This window comes from Delphinapterus leucas, chromosome 6, assembly GCF_059928025.1.
Source record: "Delphinapterus leucas isolate spDelLeu-1000000601 "Yukka" chromosome 6, BTC_Dleu_Yukka2, whole genome shotgun sequence".
NCBI lineage: Eukaryota > Metazoa > Chordata > Mammalia > Artiodactyla > Monodontidae > Delphinapterus > Delphinapterus leucas.
This window is the reverse complement of record NC_143134.1, coordinates 57,156,755-57,177,630: the sequence shown is the minus strand read 5'-3', so window position 1 is coordinate 57,177,630 and position 20,876 is coordinate 57,156,755. Positions and strand designations below refer to the sequence as shown.

Here is a 20,876-nt window from a genome sequence, read left to right as displayed (position 1 = left end):
GATAGTAGACATCCTAGTGAATGTGAAGTGGTATCTCACTGTGGTTTTGATTTGCATTTCCCTACCTACTAGTGATGTTGAACATACTTTCATGTGTGTATTGCCCATTCATACATCTTCTTTAGAGAAATGTCTATTCAAGGCTTTGTGTTTGAGTTGTGCTTCTTGATATATTCTGAATATTAATCCTTTATCAGATTTATGATTTGCAAATATTTTCTCCCATTCTGTAGGTTGCCTTTTCACTCTTTTGGTAGTGTCCATTGATGAAGAAGAGCTTTTAATTATGATGATGTCCAGCTTATCTAATTTTTTCTTGTGGCCTGTGCTTTTAGTGTCATAGTCAAGAAATGATTGCCAAATCCAATAACCTGAAGCTCTTCCCCTCTGTTTTCTTCAAACAGTTTTATACTTTTAACTCTTACATTTAAGTCTTTGATCCATTTTGAGACAATTTTTATATGGTGTAAAGTAAGGATCCAGCCTAATTCTTTTGCATGTGGATATTGTTTTGCCAGAACCATTTGTTAAAAAGACTGTCCTTTCCCCATTAAGAGATCTTGGCATACTTCATCTGACTATATATGCAAGTTTGTTTCTAGGCTCTCTATTCTATTCCACTGGTCCACGTATCTGTCTGCGTGCTAGAACTACACTGTTTTGACTACTCTGAATTTATAGTAAGTTTTAAAATCATGAAGTTTAAGACCTCCAACTTTTTTTTTTCAAGATTGTTTCGGCTATGTGTCTTTAATTTCTTTTTATAGTTTTCCATGTACAAGTCTTTTGCCTCTTTGGTTTATTCCTAGGTATTTTATTCTTAGTGCTATCATAAATGGAATTGTTTTCTTAATTTCCTTTTCAGATTGTTCATCATTCATTTATAGAAGTGCAACTGATTTTGTATCCTTCAACTTTGAGTTCATTCATTGGGATTTTGAGGGTTTTTAATGTATCTCTGTGAACGGTGATAATTTTGCTTCTTCTCCTTTCCAACTTGGATGGCTTTTTTCTTTTTTTTCTTGGCTAATTGCTCTGAACTTCTAATACTATGTCCAAGAATGCTCAACACTGCGTTCTTGTTCCTCATCTTAGGGGAGAAGTTTTTAGTCTTCACTATTGAGGATGATGTTAGTTGTGGGTTTTTCATATATGGTCTTTCTTTATTATTTTGAGGTAGCAGTAGTCTCTTTCTACTCCTAGTTTTTTAGTGTTTTTATCATGAAAGGGTGTTGAATTTTGTCAAGTGCTTTCTCTGCATCTGCTGTGATGATCATGTGTTTTTTCCCTTCATTATGCTAATGTGGTATATTATAGTGATTTTCGTATGTTGAAACAGCCTTACATTCCAAAAATAAATCCTACCTCTTCCTGGTGTTTATTCCTTTTATTATGCTGCTAAATTTGATTTGCTAGTATTCGGGATTTCATCATCAATAATCAGAAGAGATGATATTATTCTTTACATTTCTTATAGCAGCTTTGTCTGGCTTTGGTATCAGGGTATTGCTGGCCTCATAGAATGAGTTAGGGAGTGTTAGTGTTCCCTCCCCTTCAAATTTCAGGAAGAGTTTGAGAAAAATTGGTATAAATTATTTTTTTAAGTATCGGGTAGAACTCACCAGTGAGGCTTTCTGGTACAGGGCTTTTCTTTGTTGGGCAGTCTTTGATTACTGATTCAATCTCCTTACCACTCATAGGTCTAGTCATATTTTTATTTCTTCATGATTCAGTCTTGGTGGGTTGTATGTTCCTATGAAATTGTCCATTATTACATCTAGGTTATCCAATTTATTGGTGTATAGTTGTTCATAGTACTCTCATTTAATATTTTTTAAATTCCTATAAAATCAGTAGTAATGTTGACACTTTCATTTCAGATTTTAATAATTTGAATGCTCTATTTTGTTCGTAGTCAATGTAGCTAAAGTCTATTTTGTAGATCTTTAGGGAGAACTAATTTTTGGTTTCCCTGATTTTCTCTACTGTTTCTCTATTCCTTTTCTTCTACTAGCTTTGGGTTTAGTTTGCCCTTCTTATTTCAGTTCCTTGAGGGCTAAAGTTAGGTACTTTGAGAACTTTCTTTTTAATTTTTTATTTTATATTGGAGTATAGTTGATTTACAATGTTGTGTTAGTTTCAGGTATACAGAAAGTGATTCAGTTATACATATACCCGTTCTTTTTCACATTCTTTTCCCATAGGTTATTACAGAATATTGAGTAGAGTTTCCTGTGCTATACAGAAGGTCCTTGTTGGTTATCTATTTTAATTTTAAATATAGCAGTGTGTACATGTCAATCCCAAACTCCCAATCTATCCCTCCCCCACCCCACCCTTCCCCCCTGGTAACCATAGGTTCGTTTTCTAAGTCTGTGAGTCTGTTTCTGTTTAGTAAATAAGTTCATTTGTATCATTTTTAAAGATTCCTCATATAATCAATATCATATGGTATTTGTCTTTCTCTGATTTATTCACTTAGTATGACTGATAATCTCCAAATGACATTGCTGCAAATGACATTATTTCCTTGTATACTGTATTGCTATAAACTTGATCATGTTTGTGATCAATTTAAGAAAACTGAAATCATATCAAGCATCGTTTTTGAAACAATGCTACGAGATTAGAAATCAATTACAGAAAAAACACAAACACATGGAGGCTAAACAATATGCTACTAAACAACCAATGGATCACTGAAGAAATCAATCAAAGAGGAAATCAAAAAATACCTAGAGACAAATGACAACAAAAAAAACCCTGACAATCCAAAACCTATGGAATGTGGCAAAAGCAGTTCTAAGAGGGAATTTTACAGCAATACAATCCTACCTCAGGAAACAAGAAAAATCTCATATAAACAACCTAACCTTATAACCTTACACCTAAAGCAACTAGAGAAAGAAGAACAAACAAAACCCAAAGTTAGTAGGGAAAGAAATCATAAAGATCAGAGCAGAAATAAATGAAATCAATAGAAAAGATCAATGAAACAAAAAGCTGGTTCTTTGAGAAGATAAAATTGATAATCCTTTAGCCAGATGCATCAAGAGGAAGAGGGCTCAAATCAATAAAATTAGAAATGAAAAAGGAGAAGCTACAACGGACACCACAGAAATCCAAAGGATCATAAGAGTACTACAAGCAACTCTATGCCATTAACATGCACAACGTAGAAGAAATGGACAAATTCTTAGAAAGGCACACTCTCCCAAGGCTGAACCAAGAAGAAATAGAAAAGATGATCAGACCAATCACAAATGCTGAAACGGTGATTTTAAAACTTCCACGAAACAAAAGTCCAAGACCAGACTGCTTCACAGGTGAATTCTATCAAACATTTAGAGAAGAGTTAACACCTGTCCTCCTGAAACTATTCCAAAAAATCACGGAGGAAGGAATACTCCCACACTCATTCTGTGAGGTCACCAGGATACCAAAACAAGACAAAGATACCACAAAAGAAAGAAAATTACAGGCCGAGATCACTGATGAACATAAATGCAAAAAACCTCACCAAAATACTAGCAATCTGAATCCAACAATAAAGGATTGTATACCATGATCAAGTGACATTTATCCCAGGGATTCAAGGTTTTTTCCAATATCCGCAAATCAATCAGTGTGATACACCACATCAACAAATTGAAGAATAAAAAAACCATATGATCATCTCAGTAGATGCAGAAAAAGCTTTTGATAAAATTCAACATCCATTCATGATTAAAACTCTCCAGAAAGTGGGCATGGAGAGAACCTACCTCAACATAATAAAGACCACATATGACAAACCCACAGCTAACACCATACTCAATGGTCAAAAACTGAAAGCATTTCCTGTAAGATTAGGAAGAAGACAAAGGATGTCCTGTCTTGCCACTTCAATTCAACATAATCCTGAAGTCCTAGCTGTGGCAGTCAGAGAAGAAAAATAAAAGGAATCCAAATGGGAAAAGAAGAAGTGAAAATGTCACTATTTGCAGATGACATGATACTATACATAGAAAATCCTAAAGATGCTACCAGAAAACTATTGGAGCTCATCAATGAATTTGGTAAAGTTGCAGGATACAAAATTCATACACAGAAGTCTCTTGCATTCCTATACACTAACAATGAAAGGTCAGAATGAGATATAAGGAAACAATCCCATTTTCCATCTCATCAAAAAGAATAAAATACTTACTTAGGAATAAACCTACCTAAGGAGACCAAAGACCAGTACTCTGAAAACTGTAAGATGCTGATGAAGGAAATCAAAGATGACACAGACAGGTGGAAAGATATACCATGTTCTCGGATTGAAAGAATCAATATTGACAAAAGGACTGTACTACCCAAGGCAATCTACAGATTCAGTGCAATCCCTATCAAACTACCAGTGGCATTCTTCACAGAACTAGTATGGAGACACAAAAGACCCCAAATAGGCAAGGCAATCTTCAGAAAGAAAAACGGAGCTGGAGGAATCAGGCTTCCTGTCTTCAGATCATACCAGAAAGTTAGTCATTGAAACAGTATGGTACTGGCACCAGAACAGAAATACAGATCACGGAACAGGAAAGAAAGCCCAGAAATAAACCCACGCATCTATGGTCAATTAATTGGACGATGTAGAAAAGATAGTCTCTTCAGTAAGTTGTGCTGGGAAAACTGGACAGCTACATGCAAAAGAATGAAATCAGAAGATTCTCTAACACTATACACAAAAATAAACGGAAAGACTTAGACACCATAAAACCCTTAGAGGAAAACACAGGCAGAACAGTCTGACATAAATCACAGCAGTATCTTTTTCTATCTGTCTGTCTCCTAGAGTAATCGAAATAAAAACACAAATAAACAAATGGGACCTAATTAAACTCAAAAACTTTTGTACAGCAAAGGAAACCATAAACAAAATGAAAAGAGAACCCACAGAATGGGAGAAAATATTTGCAAACAATGCAACCCACAGGGATTAATCTCCAAAGCACACAAACAGATCACGGGGCTCAATATTAAAAAAAACAAACAACCCAATCAAACAATGGGCAGAAGACCTAATTAGACATCTCTCCAAAGAACGCATACAGATGGCCAACAGGCACATGAAAGGATGCTCAACATCACTAATTATTAGAGAAATGCAAATCAAAACTACAATGAGATATCACCTCACACCAGCAGAATGGCCATCATCAAAAAGTATAGAAACAATAAATGCTGGAGAGGGTGTGGAGAAAAGGGAACCCTCCTGCACTGTTGGTGGGAATGTAAATTGGTACAAGCACTATAGAGAACAGTATGTGGGTTTCTTCAAAAACTAAAAATAGCACTACCATATTATCCTGCAATTCAAAAACATACATGCACCCCAATATTCATTGCAGCACTACTTACAATAGCCAAGACATGGAAGCAACCTAAATGTCCATCAACAGAGGAATGGATAAGGACGACGTGGTACATATATACGATGGAATATTATTCAGACGTTAAAAAGAAAGAAATAATGTCATTTGCAGCAACATGTATGGACCTGGAGATTATCATACTAAGTGAAGTAAATCAGAGAAAGACAAATATCATATGATATTGATTATATGAGGAATCTTTAAAAATGATACAAATGAACTTATTTACTAAACAGAAACAGACTCACAGACTTAGAAAACAAACCTATGGTTACCAGGGGGGAAGGGTGGGGTGGGGGAGGGATAGATTGGGAGTTTGCGATTGACATGTACACACTGCTATATTTAAAATTAAAATAGATAACCAACAAGGACCTTCTGTATAGCACAGGAAACTCTACTCAATATTCTGTAATAACCTATGGGAAAAGAATGTGAAAAAGAACGGGTATATGTATAACTGAATCACTTTCTGTATACCTGAAACTAACACAACATTGTAAATCAACTATACTCCAATATAAAATAAATTTTTAAAATTAAACTATTTAAAAATAGATAAACAAGAAGGACCTACTGTATAGCCCAGGGAACTATATTCAATATCTTGTAATAACCTATAATGGAAAAGAATATGAAAAATTATATATATATACATATATGAATCACTTTGCTGTATACCAGAAACACAACATTGTAAGTCAACTATAATACATTAAAAATAATAAAGTGAGTCTCTTGTAGATAGATTGCCAATCTATGCCTTTTGATTGGAGAGGCTTGTTTTTTCCATTTACATTTAAAGTAATTACTGATAAGGAAGGACTTACTTTTCCCCCTGTTATTTGTCTTAGGTGTCTTACAGCTTCCCCCATTCATTACCTTCATTACTGCCTTCCTTAGTGTTTAGCTGATGTTTTGGTTTGGGGGTTTTTTTTGAGTATAGTCTGTAGGTATTTAATTTGTCGTTGCTCTTGGAATTACGTATAACATTCTAAAGGTATAACAATCTAGTTTTAATTTATAGCAACTTAACTTCAACCACACACACAAACTCTATTCCTATAGAGCTCTGTCCCCTTTCCTATATGTTAATAATATAAAAGTTACATCTTTATACACTGCATATCCACTTACAGATATATAATTGTTTTTAATGCAAAATCCTATAGAGAATAAAAATAAAAAGTGGAGTTACATACCAAAAGTATAATACTAATTTTTATATTTGCTCATGTTTTTACATTTGCTCACGTATTTACATTTGCTGGCAATCTTTATATCTTATGGCTTGGAGTTACTGTCTTGCATCCTTTCATTTTAACCTGAGGGTCTCTCATGTTTCTTATAGTCAGGTATAGTGGTAATAAACTCCCTCTCATCTTATCTGCAAATATCTTAAGTCCACCCTCATTTCTGAACGACAGTTTCACTGGATATAGAATTCTAGGTACATAGTTTATTTTTTTTCTTTTCAGCACTTTAAAGATATCATTCTCCTACCACCTTCTGGCCTGCAAGGGTTCTGCTGAGAAATCATCTGCTAATCTTTTTGAGGATCCCTTGTACCTGATGAGTCTATCTTGTTGATTTCAAGATTCTTTGTGTTTATTTGTAAGACAATTTCATTATACTGTATCTCAGTGTGGCTCCCTTTGAGTTTATTCTACGTGGAATTTGTTGAGCTTTTTGGATTTTTAGATTTGTATCTTTCATCAAATTTGGGAAATGTTTGGCAATTATTTCTTCAAATGGTCTCGCTGCCCCTTTCTCTCCTTCTTCTGGGACTCCTACCTGTGTATATGTTGGTCCCATTGTCATGTCTTTTCTTTCAGCTCATTAGACTCAATAATTTCAACTGTCCTGTTTTCAGGTTTGCTAACTGTTTCTTCTGTGCACTCAAACCTGCTGTTGAACTCTGCCAGTGAAATTTTCAATTCAGATATTGTATTTTTTAGCTCCACAATTTGTTTAGTTTCCTTTTATAATTACTCTTTGTTAATATCATTTTTTCTGATTTCCTTTAGTTCTTTATTCATGTTTTTCTTTAGATCTTTTAACATGTCATGATGGTTGTTTTAAAGTCTTTGTTTAATACATTTGATGCCCTGCTTCTTCAGGGCTGGTTCTGCCACTTCACTTTCTTCCTTGAATGGGCCATGAGTTCCTGTTTCTTTGAAGTGCTTATGATTTAGTCTTGGAAATTGGGCATTGAAAAAAACAGACATCTCTCCCAGTGGAAATTGGGCATTGAAAAAAACAGACATCTCTCCCAGTCTTTGAATATACTTTCTCTGTGCCTGTGCACACCTTCACTGCTTAACTGGGTGTTCTCTGAACCTCGGGATCAGCCTGAGATGAAAGCTTAAGGTCTTCTCAGACCTTTCCTGAGCATATGTCTTGCCTGGGCCTGCTTGTGACTTTCAGAATCCCCCTTTATATATGGCTGCTTTTGAATGTCTTAATTTCCAAGATGGTCTCACCCCAGGTTGTCCCCAGAGCCTTAGGTGGTCTACTGTATGTCTCCATCTGTAATCTCCTGCCCCAAGTGTCTGTAGTCCCCTTGCAGCTTTCACAAGTAGCGGCTGCCACTTGATACCTGAGTTAGATGAGACAGAGACCAGTCCTTCAGGTAGCCCTCTGACAGACAGGATAGAACATTACATACTGCAAATAGGATCTTCTCTGCTCCCTACAGATGGTGGGAGGAAAATGGGCTACTGCTGCCTCTAGACCAAAACTGCCATGCTATATACCCTGAGAAAAACCATAATTCAAAAACATACATGCATCCCAGTGTTCATTGCAGCACTATTTACGATGGCCAGGACATGGGAGCAACCTAAGTGTCCATCGACAGATGAACGGATAAAGAAGATGTGGCACATGTATACAATGGAATATTACTCAGCCATAAAAAAAGAACGAAATTGAGTTAGTTATTTGTAGTGAGGTGGATGGAGCTAGAGTCTGTCATACAGAGTGAAGTAAGTCAGAAAGAGAGAAACAAATACCGTATGCTAACGCATATATATGGAATCTAAAAAAATGGTACTGATGAACCTAGGGGCAGGAATAAAGACACAGACATAGAGAACAGACTTGAGGACAAGGCAGGGTGGGGGGGGGGCGGAGGGGAAGCTAGGACAAAGTGAGAGAGTAGCATTGACATATATACACTAACAAATGTAAAATCGATAGCTAGTGGGAAGCTGCTACATGGCAAAGGAAGATCAGCTCGATGCTTTGCGACGACCTTGAGGGGTGGGGTAGGGAGGGTGGGAGGGAGGCTCAAGAAGGAGGGGATATGGGGACATATGTATGCATATGGCTGATTCACTCTGTTGTATAGCAGAAACTAACACAACATTGTAAAGCAATTATACTCCAATAAAGACGGGGGGCAATTTTCTTTATTGGGCACTGGCTAGGTTGCTGTAGACCTCTGACTTTTTCAGAATTCCTATAAGATTAGTTGAGCCAGTTTCCAGTTGCTTTTTGATGTTTCTGTGTGTGAATGAGGACTTAGAGCTGCCTAGTCTGCCATTTTGCTGATGTCTTTTGACCACAACTGGGAATTCTTGAAGGAGTGATATGTCTCCGGGAGCCCTATTTCTTCCACTCTCATTTGTTTCTCTACTCACCGCTGGTTTGACTTCAGTGCCAGTTGCCACACTGAAACTGCCCTTCACAGGGTCACCAGTGCAGCCTGTAAGTCAAGTTCCATTGGGTACTGCCAATTCTCACTCTGTCTTGTTTGTTCTTTTTGACACATTTTGATACTACTGACCCTTTTTCCTTTCTGGAAACTCCTTTGTTGGTCTCTGTGAATACATTTTCTAAGTTCTTTTTTTTTCTCCTTTCCTGCAGTTTAATTCCTTTTTTTCCTCCTCTTCCTGCAGTGTCCCTCAGGGTTCTGCCCTAAGCCTTTTCATCTCATGCTTTCCCTCCCCTTGGGTTAGGCTACCTATGACTCCTAGCCACCACTGGTCTACTGATGACTTTCAAATGGATAGTGTTTAGCACAGCTCTCTTTTAAGTCACAGATCTATATATCCACCTGCTTAACGAACATATATATTTGGATATTTCACAAACGTCTCATACAAAACATCTTCAAAACAAATTCTTATCTTTATGTTCAGTCCATAAACCCGAGACTCATCTTAGCTCCCTCCCTTTTAGCCCTGTCAAGGCACCACTGCAGCCATGTGAATCATACTTTCATAGAATCTCCTCTCCATTTCCACTGCCCAGTGCCTTCATTTTGATCAGCAAAACTTGTTACCTAGATTACTTTCTCCAGTCTATTCACTTTCCAATTCAATTACTGTACTGCTGACAGAATAATCTTTCTAAAGAGTAACTCTGATCGTGACACTCCCACTTAAAAACCTTTCTAGGTGCCTCCCCTCCCCCACCCCAACAAAGTGGCATTCGTAAGAAAATCCAAACTCCTCAGACAGCAGACTCCTCAGACAGCTTACAATATTTCTCATGATGTGGCACATGTTTTACAGCCACATTTATAATTCAACCTCTCATATAATTCTCCTGCAAACATTCCAGGGCTGTTTTTGCCATCATCCTTTCACATACGCTTTTATGGAACACATTCCCTACCCAAGACAGGTGCCTCATAAATGTATGTTGGATTAAAAGAAGAAAGTTGAATTATTACATGAAGCCAGGTTGTTAAGGTGGTCTTAGTTCTACTTAGACTAAAACCAGCATGGTTTTCAAAGACTTCAAAGAGGCAGGAAGATGAAGGAATAGATCTTTGAATGACACTCTTCCAAAAGGATTTTCTTGTCAGAAACTATTATCATTTTCATTCTTACAGGAGTGGAATATGGAGGTTTGGTGGGCATCTATAGTTTGAATCACATCCCAACAGTATGTCACCAATGCAGAAATATTAAGAGGGGGGGGCTTCCCTGGTGGTGCAGTGGTTGAGAGTCCGCCTGCCAATGCAGGGGACACAGGTTCGAGCCCTGGTCCGGGAAGATCCCACATGCCGTGAAGCAGCTAAGCCCGTGCGCCACAACTAATGAGCCTGCGCTCTAGAGCCCGCAAGCCACAACTACTGAGCCCGCGTACCTAGAGCCCATGCTCCGCAATGAGAAGCCACCGCCATGAGAAGCCTGTGCACCACAATGAAGAGTAGCCCCAGCTCGCCGCAACTAGAGAAAGCCTGAGCACAGCAACGAAGACCCAACGCAGCCAAAAATAAAATAAATGTATAAAAAATTATATTAAAAGGATTTTGAGATCAAGCAGTTCCCTGTAATTTGTAACGCCTCAAGCCTTGCTACTCTTTAAAGCGTGGTCCATGGACCAATAACATTGGCGTTCCCTGAGAGCTTTTAGAAATTCAGCATGGATGAATTAAGATGGGTGAACAGAGTGAGAAATTCAACAAAGTGATGATAGAAAATATTTAAAAGTACCAAATAGAAGTCACAGAGCTGAAGGAAGAACACATTAACTGAAAATTGTTAAGGTGTTCAACAACAGACTACATGAAGCAAACAAAGGCTCAGTGAATTAGAAGTCAGGGCAGTGGAACTCACCTAATCAGAGAAGGAAAAAAAGTGCTGCTAGATTAAAGGGCTTGCATTACATAGGTCCCAGAAGGAAAAGAAAGTGAGAAAGGGGCAGAAATCCTGTTTGAAGAAATACTGAAAGGTTCCCTAACCTGGGGAAGGAACTAGACACCCAGCTCCAGGAAGCCCATAGGGCTCCAAATAAGATGAACACAAAGAGATCATAAATAATCCCACATATATACGGTCAAAAAGAATGAAATCTTGCCATTTGCGACAACGTGAACGGACCTCAAGGGCATTACGCTAAGTTAGAGAAGTCATACAGAGAGAGACAAATACCATATGATCTCTCTTATATGTGGAATTTTTTTTTTTTTTAAAAAGCAAGCTCATAGATACAGAGAACAGATTGGTGTTGCCAGAGGCGGGGGTGGGGTGTGGAAATAATGGGTGAAGGGCTCAAAGACTAAAAAGATAAATAAAATGTTACACAAAACAGGATTGCTGCTTATAATTTTAAGGGTCAACAGCTCCCCTGTGGACCCCTAGGAGTCCAGATACTTCCAGGTTTAAGAGCCCTTGCTCTAAAGTGACCTCCAAGGGATGTCTGTCCCTTTACCCTACTCAGATAGCAGATGTTTCGTATTTTACAGACACCATCGTTGGTGGCGGTTTTTGCCACGATGGTCTGGCTCTGCCAGCCCTGGGGAGAGCTTAACCATCTCCACGAGCATGGACTAACTATACACACCTAAGTCTACCTTCGTTCAGCCACCCTTGGTTTATCCTGGAGAAAATGAAACCAAAGAAAGGAAAGAAGTCGTGGACTTGGTTACGTGGACGAATTTAGCAAGAAAACAATAAACCAAATTACTCTCTGGACTGAAGGAGGGAAGGAAGAGGGGCTTATTTAGAGGTGTTCAACTCTAAAGCTGACCACCACATTCCTAGTCCATTATGCCAAGATTAACCTTCCATATGGTTACTCTGGGAGGGGGCTGACATCTCTGACTGGCTCTATACTGCCATTAGCCATTTGCTAGCAGAATCCTCACAGACCACAGCAAAGCTAACCCTCCCGTGGGCTAAGCAGAAATGTGCTGGTGGATATCCTTTAAGTTGGTGTAAAGAGGGGCAAGATAAATGATCTCAGGGCCTCAAACAAGCCCCTGCACAAGGATCTTTTGCCCCACGCAGCCCGGGCATTGCAGCCTGTCCTGTGACTTGGCTAACGTGTATGTCACCTGTTTCTGCTTCCCAGTGCAACGGGCCTTGCGTCGGGCCTCGCCTCGCCGTGCAGCACAGACAAGTCTTCTGCCAGACCCGGGATGGCATCACCTTACCATCAGAGCAGTGCAGCGCCCTTCCGAGGTAAGAGAGAGCCATGGACTGCCTTTTCCCAGGCCCTGTGTCGATAGCACGCAAAGACGGTGGTAAGTAAACCTTTCTCCTCCAACCTTCCATGGTCCCAGCGGTCACCTCCATTCTCCCCAGGTCACTGGCCTCCCAGAGGTAGATGGCTCAGTGGTGGCCTCGTGCTTACTGAATGGGCCAGGCTGGGCTTTCCCCTTTCGGAAATGGAGAGAGAATGCAGTGGATGCTGTTCCTCTGAGGAGGCCTGATGGCACAAGAGACCCGTGCTGGCTACAGGGTAGGCAGGAGGTCAGGTCCACAAAGTGGGCACCAGACCCCAAGGGCTCCACCAGCCTCTCACTCTTGTCCACCTCCCTCTAGAAGTTACGCTGAGACCCCTGTCCCCAGGTCTCAGCCTACCATTCCTATCCAGCCCCCAGCCCCTGTCATCCTTCCTTCCCTTGGGGAGAGGGCTCATCACCCGCCTCGCTAAGGTCCCCGCCCCTGAGAGCGGCTCTGCCGTCCCCCACCCTGGCAGAGCTCATTCTCAGGTCAATGCAGTGACACGGACATTGTCGAGATGAGCAGACAGAGGCCCAGTTAGAGGAAGGGGTCTTCTGAGACCCTACAACCGTTCAGTAACAGAGCAGAGATCAGAACCCAGGGCTGGCAGCGCTGGGAGTTCTCAGGGATACCTGAGATTTTGGGGTTTCCAGCACGGTTTTCACATCAGCTCCCCTGATTCAGCCCCCAGAGAGGCAGACCCTAATCCTGCCACCCTCCTACCACAGGCCCGTGAGCACCCAGAACTGCTGGTCCGAAGCCTGCAGCGCACACTGGAGGGTCAGCCTGTGGACCCTGTGCACGGCGACCTGCGGCAACTACGGCTTCCAGTCCCGGCGCGTGGAGTGCGTGCACGCCCGCACCAACAAGGCAGTGCCCGAGCACCTGTGCTCCTGGGGGCCCCGGCCCACCAACTGGCAGCGCTGCAACATCACCCCGTGTGAAAACAGTACGTTCCAACCCCACAGAGCCTTCTGCAGATTCCCCACGAGGCGTCAGGTGCAGCGGGCAGTCCCCGGAACTGAGCCTGAGCGTAGGGCAGTGGACCAGCTTTCCCAAGGATCCTGAGCTAGGGCTGGAGTTGTGTATTTTCAGAGGGTGCATGGGTGCATGCAGGCGAGCAAAGGTGCATGCAAGGATATACGTGCACGTGTCCAGGCCACAAGAGATGGCTGGGTGTGGCCCAAGGGCTCCATCCTGGCCCCTGAGACAGCCAGGTGCCTTTGGCCAAGTGCTGGATGAAATCAGCCTCCAGCTCACCTACGGTAGTTTGGCTGGTACCCAGAGGGGACAACTAAACAATGGCTCTTGGGGAGAAATCACTGTTTGCGCCCAAGCAGCACACAGATCACCTCCCGCTCAGCCAACCCTGCACCCATCACGGCTCTGCGTCTCACAGAACAAGGACCTGCCGACCCCCACCCTCCTTCGCAGCCCCGTGGGCACCCACCGGTCTGTGCAGGAGCCACACCTGGGATCCGATACTCATTCACTCCCTCTTCCCTCAAGCCTACCCCCCTCCTCCTTAGCCCAGCACCAGCATTTGTATCCCCATTGGGTGAGGATCTATTTTTTTCTTCCTCTGGACCCAAAACAAATTGGAGGTGCTTCTCCACAGGGAAGGAGACAAAGCATGAAGCAAAGAAAAGGGAATTTTTAAATGTTGCTGTGCAGTTTCCCCCGCAAACTGGGCCACACTGAGCCTCAGGTTCCCCACGCTGACCAGATGCCATGTAGGCAAACAGTGCCAGTCCTTTTTCTACACGGGGTGGGATTGTCTGTGTCCTCTCGTGTGATGCTGACCCATCTCTGTCAGCTCCCCATACTCAGGACCACCGTTCCACGAAAGTAGTTCAGACTTACTATATTAACCACAGGTGTCCACGGCCCGAATCCACGCCAGTATTAAAGACCCATCAGCCTGTGCCAATACTGAACTAGGACGCCACGGCGCTCTGGTAGGCACGGTGAGGGGAAGGGGTAGAGAGGCTCGGGAGAGAGGACAAGCAAATGAAGCTTCACGGGGGAAAGGAAGGCTCGCGTTACAGGGGGTGAAGCCACCAGACAGGTCCTCACTTGCACACCACCCCGAAGTGGAGCAGAATTTAGTCCTTCTGGGAAGCAGCTCAAGGAGGAAAAGCATCAATCAGTCAGACACTCAAACGCCATGGGAAAAGGCCCCCCTGCCCAGGAGGTGAGGCGGTCCCGAGCGCCTTCAGGAAGGAAGGGGGCTATCGGAAAGGCCGCAGAGCCCCGGTATTCGGCCCCCAGTCGCAGCCTGAGCTGCCCCCATGGTTGGCAGCCTGGGGAGCAAATGGCCAAGCTCCACCGGAGCAAGGCCAGCCCAGAGGCCTCCAGCACGGGCGTCTGGTGCCCAAGGCAGACCCCAGGAGGCACCCGGTGGCCACGGCTGTTACCGAGCCTCCGTTTCACCTCTCCTTTCTGTCCCCTTTCCCAGTGGAGTGCAGAGATACCACCAGGTACTGTGAGAAGGTGAAACAGCTGAAACTCTGCCAACTCAGCCAGTTCAAATCTCGCTGCTGTGGGACTTGCGGCAAAGCGTGAAGACAGGACGCGGGGAGAACGCTACCCTGGCAGCACGGAGGACTCACGCAACCACCTTGGACAGAACTTAAGCTTTCTTCGTTTTATTTATTTATTTCCCCCTCTCCACCCTCCACCACACACATCCTCATCAACCTCCTCCCTTGCCCTTCCCCCTCCCCAGACATGAGGACCCCAGCACGTCTTCTCTCTCAGTTAGCTGGAGGACAGAATGGGGGGACAGGACCAGGACGGAGGTCTAACAGAGGTTGCAGAGCAGACCGGGCCAGACAGAAAGAGCTCCCTGGAAGGGCCAGCTCCCTCCCCAACCTGGGTCCCAGGGAGACCTAGGAAGAGGCCAGCGCAGCCCCCCGGGGCCAGCAGGGAGCCAGAGCCACGGTAGACGGGAGAGAGAGGCAGAAGGGGAGGGTGCCAGAGGGTTTGTGAAGCATCGGTACTGACTCCGGACAGCCAACAGCATCTCTCCTGGCAGGAGATGGTTAAGGCAGGGGAGGGAGGACACCATCCGTGCTGAGAACGCAGCCCAGGACTCAGCTCTTCCAGTGGGGGCCACAGAGCAATGAGAACTCAAACCACGGTGGAGGTAAAGGGGAGCCAATCCAAGTAGGCCTAAAGCGCACAGCGATGCAGAAAACGAAGTGGGGAAGGAAGGGACAGAAGCACAAAGAAGCCTGTGCGAGTTCCTGAGAGGGGGAGCGAAGGGGACAGGGGAGCGAGCGGGCAGCCACACGAGGCTCTGAACCACGATCCCGAGTGCCTGGTGTACCGGTGCAGGCTCAGGGGAGGCTGCGGTGCTCAGCTCTGCTGCCCCCAGGAAGGCACAGCCCTGGGGCTCGGGCCGCGTGCAGGAGGTATGCCCTCCCTGCAGCGGAGAGGGGTCCCCGAGCAAGCCGCTCAGTGAACTTCTGCCCGTGCCCCCATGGCAGAGCTGGCGAGACGGCGGCGGGGCCTAGCTGCGCAGTCAGGCCACCCCTGGCGTCTCCAAATCAAGCATCCCCCAGCCCGGAACGAACTGCTGACCTGGGCCAGGGTGTTTCGCTCATGAGTAGGCTGGGTTTCCTGCCTATATGGTTTTTACTGCTCCACCTGAGGGCCAAGGACTGGGGTCAGCTGGCCAAAAACCAACCCACCATTCAAGGTGCCAGAGTATCCATCAGATGTGAGCGACCAGGGCACCCGTGGAACCGCAGGCTTGCGTGGGCCCCTCCCGGGGCACAGTGACGGCTGCCCTGTATTCAGACAACAGGCCAGGGCGGGGCGATGGGGCACAGAGGCAAAGCCAAAGGATAACTAAAGCTTCCCAGACGCTCCTCAAAGGCTTTTCAACCCATTCCCTCCACACAGTGAAGTACTATGAACTCTACCAGAATTAAAATACGTTGGTTTTGCTAACTCAGCGGGCAAAGCGGCACACACACTCCAGTAATGCCCGTCAGCTACAGTAACGTGGCTGCAGCAGAGCCAAGTGGCAAAACTGAAAATGTGGGACATCGTGGCTCATTGTCAATGAAAGTGCTCACCCAGCAGAGCGGTTGGGGGGGCGAGTGATTTTGGCCTGCGCCCCCCAGTCCCAGTGGCCACCATTTAGTAGCAGCTGGGGCAGAGCAGGGCGGCCGGAGTCACTCACCCCTCAGCCAAACCGCCCCCTCACATACAGACTCGCAAAACGTCACACACCTCGGGGCCACCACTGACATCAGGGCTGCATTTTCTAGCCAGCCTGGAAGTACAGGTTAGTGGGGGAGACATTATGCTTTGTGTTCTCCCCAGGTGAGCTATGGACAGTTAAGGTAGTTCTTTCTTCCTCACCACAATAATGGGCTCTAAGAAATCACGTTCCTAAAAATCAGTGTAATGTTTATTTAAAATAAAAGAGAATGTTTTCTATGTCTGTATATCTTTTGTGAATATTTATTAGGATTTCCTGTATAAAAAAGTGCAATATTGATAATTGTACATTGTCTTCCAGAAAAAAAAAAACAACAAAATATTTGGGGGACTTTTTATTAACTTCCTGCAGTCGTGTTCCTGTAAACTCTGTGGTGATTATTGTATTGTTCCTATTTTTAATAGAACCTGATGTTTAACTCTGGATCCATTCGCTGTGTACAGAATACATTGTAAAAGCTAGCACAGGATGACAGGGCAATAAGAGGGGATTCGTTTGTGACACAATAGTTATGCATGGAATGTGCAAGACAGATTCCATACTACTACTAATGTGGTTGATGATATCTAGCTCAATAGCTATGGAAAACCAGTGGGCAATATTTACGTTTCCTAAAGAGCAGGTGTCCTCCAGCTCCACCACGTGTCGGGTTGTAGCAGGTGGAGGTGGGTTTCAGAGCGAGCTTGGAGGACCTAGGTTTGGGGCGGGCAGCAGCGTGCTCCTTGCGTGAGATGAATGTACATTTACTGCCTGTTCTGTGAATTGTGACTCGGCAGCACCAAAAGATTATTAGGGCTGCTGAAGAATGTGGAAGGAGGCACTTCCTCCTCTAAAACACAAAACTCTATTTATATTTTTTGTACAGATAATACAGCTTATTTATTTAAATCTTGTCGTCCGAGTCTCTATTAAGCTCAGCCTTCCTATCTTGTTTTGGGCAGGGGGGTGAGGCTGGTTCCCAGTCACATATGTGAGTTTGGCTAAAATGGAAGAATCGCAGTTTTCAGCTTTGCGTGGGAAGCTGGGGGCCATGAACCCAGAGGAGCTAGATGTGCACAAATTGAGGCTTACTGCTGTCTTTGACAATCATCTCATTTATGACCCTATGTGTCAGCAGACCTCGGAGATATTGAGGATTTGGTTCCAGACCACTGCAGTAAAGCAGATATCACAATAAAGGAATTCCCACGAAGTTTTTGGTTTCGCAGTGCATATAAAAATTATTTTTACACTATACTGTAGTCTATTAAAGTGTATAATAGCATTATGTCTTTAAAAACAATGTACATACCTTAAGTAAAAGTACTTTTTTGCTAGAAAATGCTAATGATCACCTGAGCCTTCAGCAAGTCACAGTAGTAACATCAAAGGTCACTGATCACGGATCACCATAGCAAATGTAACCATGATGAAAATTTTGAAATATTGCGAGAATTAACAAAATGTGACACAAAGACGCAAAGGGAGCGAATGTTGTTTGAAAACTGGCGCCAAGAGACCTGCTCAGGGTGGGGTTGCCACAAACCTTCCATCTGTAATACACACAGTATCTGCGATCCACAACAGGGCAAAGCACGATGAAGCGTGGTGCATGCCTGTAGGGGGAAGAAGGGAGCCACGGCACCGTCAGGAAGAAGAGCGAGTGCAGGCATCTCGGTGGGGAGGGGGGGTGTGCAGACTCGGAGCAGGAGGGGTCTCACTCCCCGTCAGGCTTCCTACCCCCGAGGGCATGCACCGCATGCAGTGGCTGCGTGCTGAAACCCTGGGTGTGCGCCCTTGTCGGGGCTCCCATCTATAGATCATTCCTACATTCAATCCTCACATGCACCCTGTGATCATCTCCATTGACATGTGGGTAGACAGAGACCCACAGAAGGCCAAGGTCACCCAGAATTCAAACCTGAGCAGCCTGGCTTCTTAGCCAGAGCCCTGCTCTTCCCCGCTATGCCGGCCTCAGCTCCTCCGTGCGCAAGCCGAGCAGCTGTGGCCGCCCAGGTGCGGGCACCTTTCTCTCCTACCGCTCAGAGGTTGGGAGAAGACGATGGCGGGACTTTTAATGGAGCTGTTGCTTTCTCACCCCCTAAAATCAATTCTCATGGCACTGTAGGGCTCCTAGCTCCCCCTACTTTTAAAGCATTTAATAAAGCTACTATAGAGAGTGCAGAAACAAAAGCATACTTGTAGGGTTCTTTATAAACAGGCTCTGGTGAAAGGGCAGCGTGTCCCCAGACCCGGAAGATGTCCACACAGGGACCTTTGTGTGAGATACGCTCCAGGGGACCCCAGCCTGAAAGCCCAACTCCAGCCTGTTTCCAGCAACTCACAACTCACCCCAGCACGTGACAGTCTGCCGAACAGCGTAAAAATATGCCAGAAAGCTCTTCTTGAAATTCTAATTATTTTCTAAGGAGTTGTGGGGTTTGCTTTAAAGAAAAGACCGATGCTAACGCTAATAAATACTCACACACCAGCAACCAAACAATGTTCCACAGAGACCCCCGTGGAGGGTTTTGGCGGGGAAGGAGTCAGAGACGCCAGAGCGAAAAGCCAGGAAGGCTCAAAGGGTGGGAAGGGCTCAGACAGCACGTATGGAAAATCTTCCAGCCAAAATCACAAAGCTCAGCAGGCGAAAAAGAGAGATTCTGACCAAGATGCCACCAACCACAGTGTAAAAGTTTGGAATCTTAACCATGAGCCAGTCCTAGGATTGTAACTCCTCCTGCGAGAGTGCCCTGCTTGGCCTCAGGAGTTTCCAGGACTTTGACGAGATGAGCTCAGAAAATCTGTGGGCCCATCGAGACCAGACTGATCAACAATCACCAGAGCTCACTCATGTCCCAGCTTCCTCACCTTTGAAGAGAGGATACCTCATGGGATAGGGCTGTTGTAAAGAACTGGTTCATTCCTGTCGAGGAAATAGAAGGGGGCCTGGCATGTCACTGAAACATTCACTGAATGTTAATTGCTATTATCATCATCCAGGCTACCTTAGAGAGATGGGGAGATGACGGGCAGGGCTGGCAGAACGTTTGCTATGTCATGTTACTTCCCATTGTCAGCTTTCAGAGACCCTCGCCTATGTTTCCATTTTCAATTGAGAAACACATCAGTCATTCCTTAGAAGTTCAGTACCAGACAATAGCGTAAACAAGAGAGGTATTAGTGAACCAAGCTCTGTATCTTGGAAGAAAACAGATCCATCCACGTAGCTAACTCAAACATTCACCAAAATACTGACAAACTTCCAGAAATACTTCCCGAGACAGATATTATTTTATAATCCCAAAGTACAACATAGTCTCCATTCAAAATACCCAAATGTACACATAAATCCCTTTTCCTTTGATTTAGTTAAAAAAAAAGAAGAAGATGGAGAAATAGTCATTCATGAGCAAATACACAAGTAAAGTAAAAGGTAAAATTAAGGATCTCTCACTTACCAAGTGGTACGCTTTCTCATAAACAGCATGGTATTATCCTCTCACCTCATCCTGCAAATAAACCTAAAGGAAATAACCCAATTTTATTAATGGTTCTCAGCTTAAACGAGACAAGTTAGATCTCAATAATCTATCCGCAGGGCTCCCCAAAATAGGCAAATTCATCCACAAGGAGAAACGGAATCGTGGGGTAGAGAGAAGGATGAAGCTTTTGGGAAATAACCCAATGAAAGCTGACCTGTCTAGCAAGCTGACCCATGGGAGAATAAATTAGGAAACTAAATGAGGTGACACCCCCTTGGTTTTTTCTCTCTCTGTCCCGCATTTTGTTTGATGAACCAACTGTGATTTAAGGACTTCAGGATTCAGACTCAGAATGCACTGAATGTGAGTTAAATCAGGGAAGGCTATCTACCCATGTCATAGACTGCCAATGAGGAAAATATCGGTGTTGATGCAAGCCTTGAAGTGAATAGTAAAGAAGTGAATACCCAATGAATTCTACCAATCCTCTAAGATTAATCTAAAATTATTATCTTCCCCCACCCACCCATCCTGTCCGCTTGGAGATGCTTTCACAGATCAAATGTGTGTGAGCTGATCAGAGACTGTTATCTTCAACCAAATCTTAGCTTCTTACTCACAGCACCCCAAGGTTTTCAACCGTTTGCTGCCACCCCTAAAATTGGAAGGCAGGTATTGGTAATGAAGCGTCTGCTAATAAGAACTGAGCTGTCACCTTCTCTGTCAACAAGAGGTTTACAGCTTCACTCAGATGGACTCTGTGAAGCACCTGGTCTCCATCAACCACATGTGTCACGCTTCTGATAACACAATA

General features: G+C 43.9%; 1 protein-coding gene across 7 annotated transcripts in view; it reads left to right on the top strand.

The window, feature by feature from the left end:
• Positions 1 to 19,955, top strand: part of ADAMTSL1 (ADAMTS like 1) — a 472,773-nt gene extending 452,818 nt beyond the window's left edge. For 3 of the 7 annotated variants that reach the window (XM_089913198.1, XM_089913196.1, XM_089913194.1), the window contains 2 exons: positions 12,210 to 12,319; positions 13,093 to 14,905. In XM_089913198.1, the coding sequence (XP_089769324.1) occupies positions 12,210 to 12,319; positions 13,093 to 13,432 (450 nt within the window). In that variant the 3' untranslated portion in view covers positions 13,433 to 14,905. Of the gene's footprint in view, positions 1 to 10,242; positions 11,327 to 12,209; positions 12,382 to 13,092 lie in introns of those variants that run through there. The other 4 variants (XM_089913199.1, XM_089913195.1, XR_016393555.1 and 1 more) reach the window with 4 other exon arrangements.
• The last annotated feature ends 921 nt before the right edge of the window (positions 19,956 to 20,876 follow it).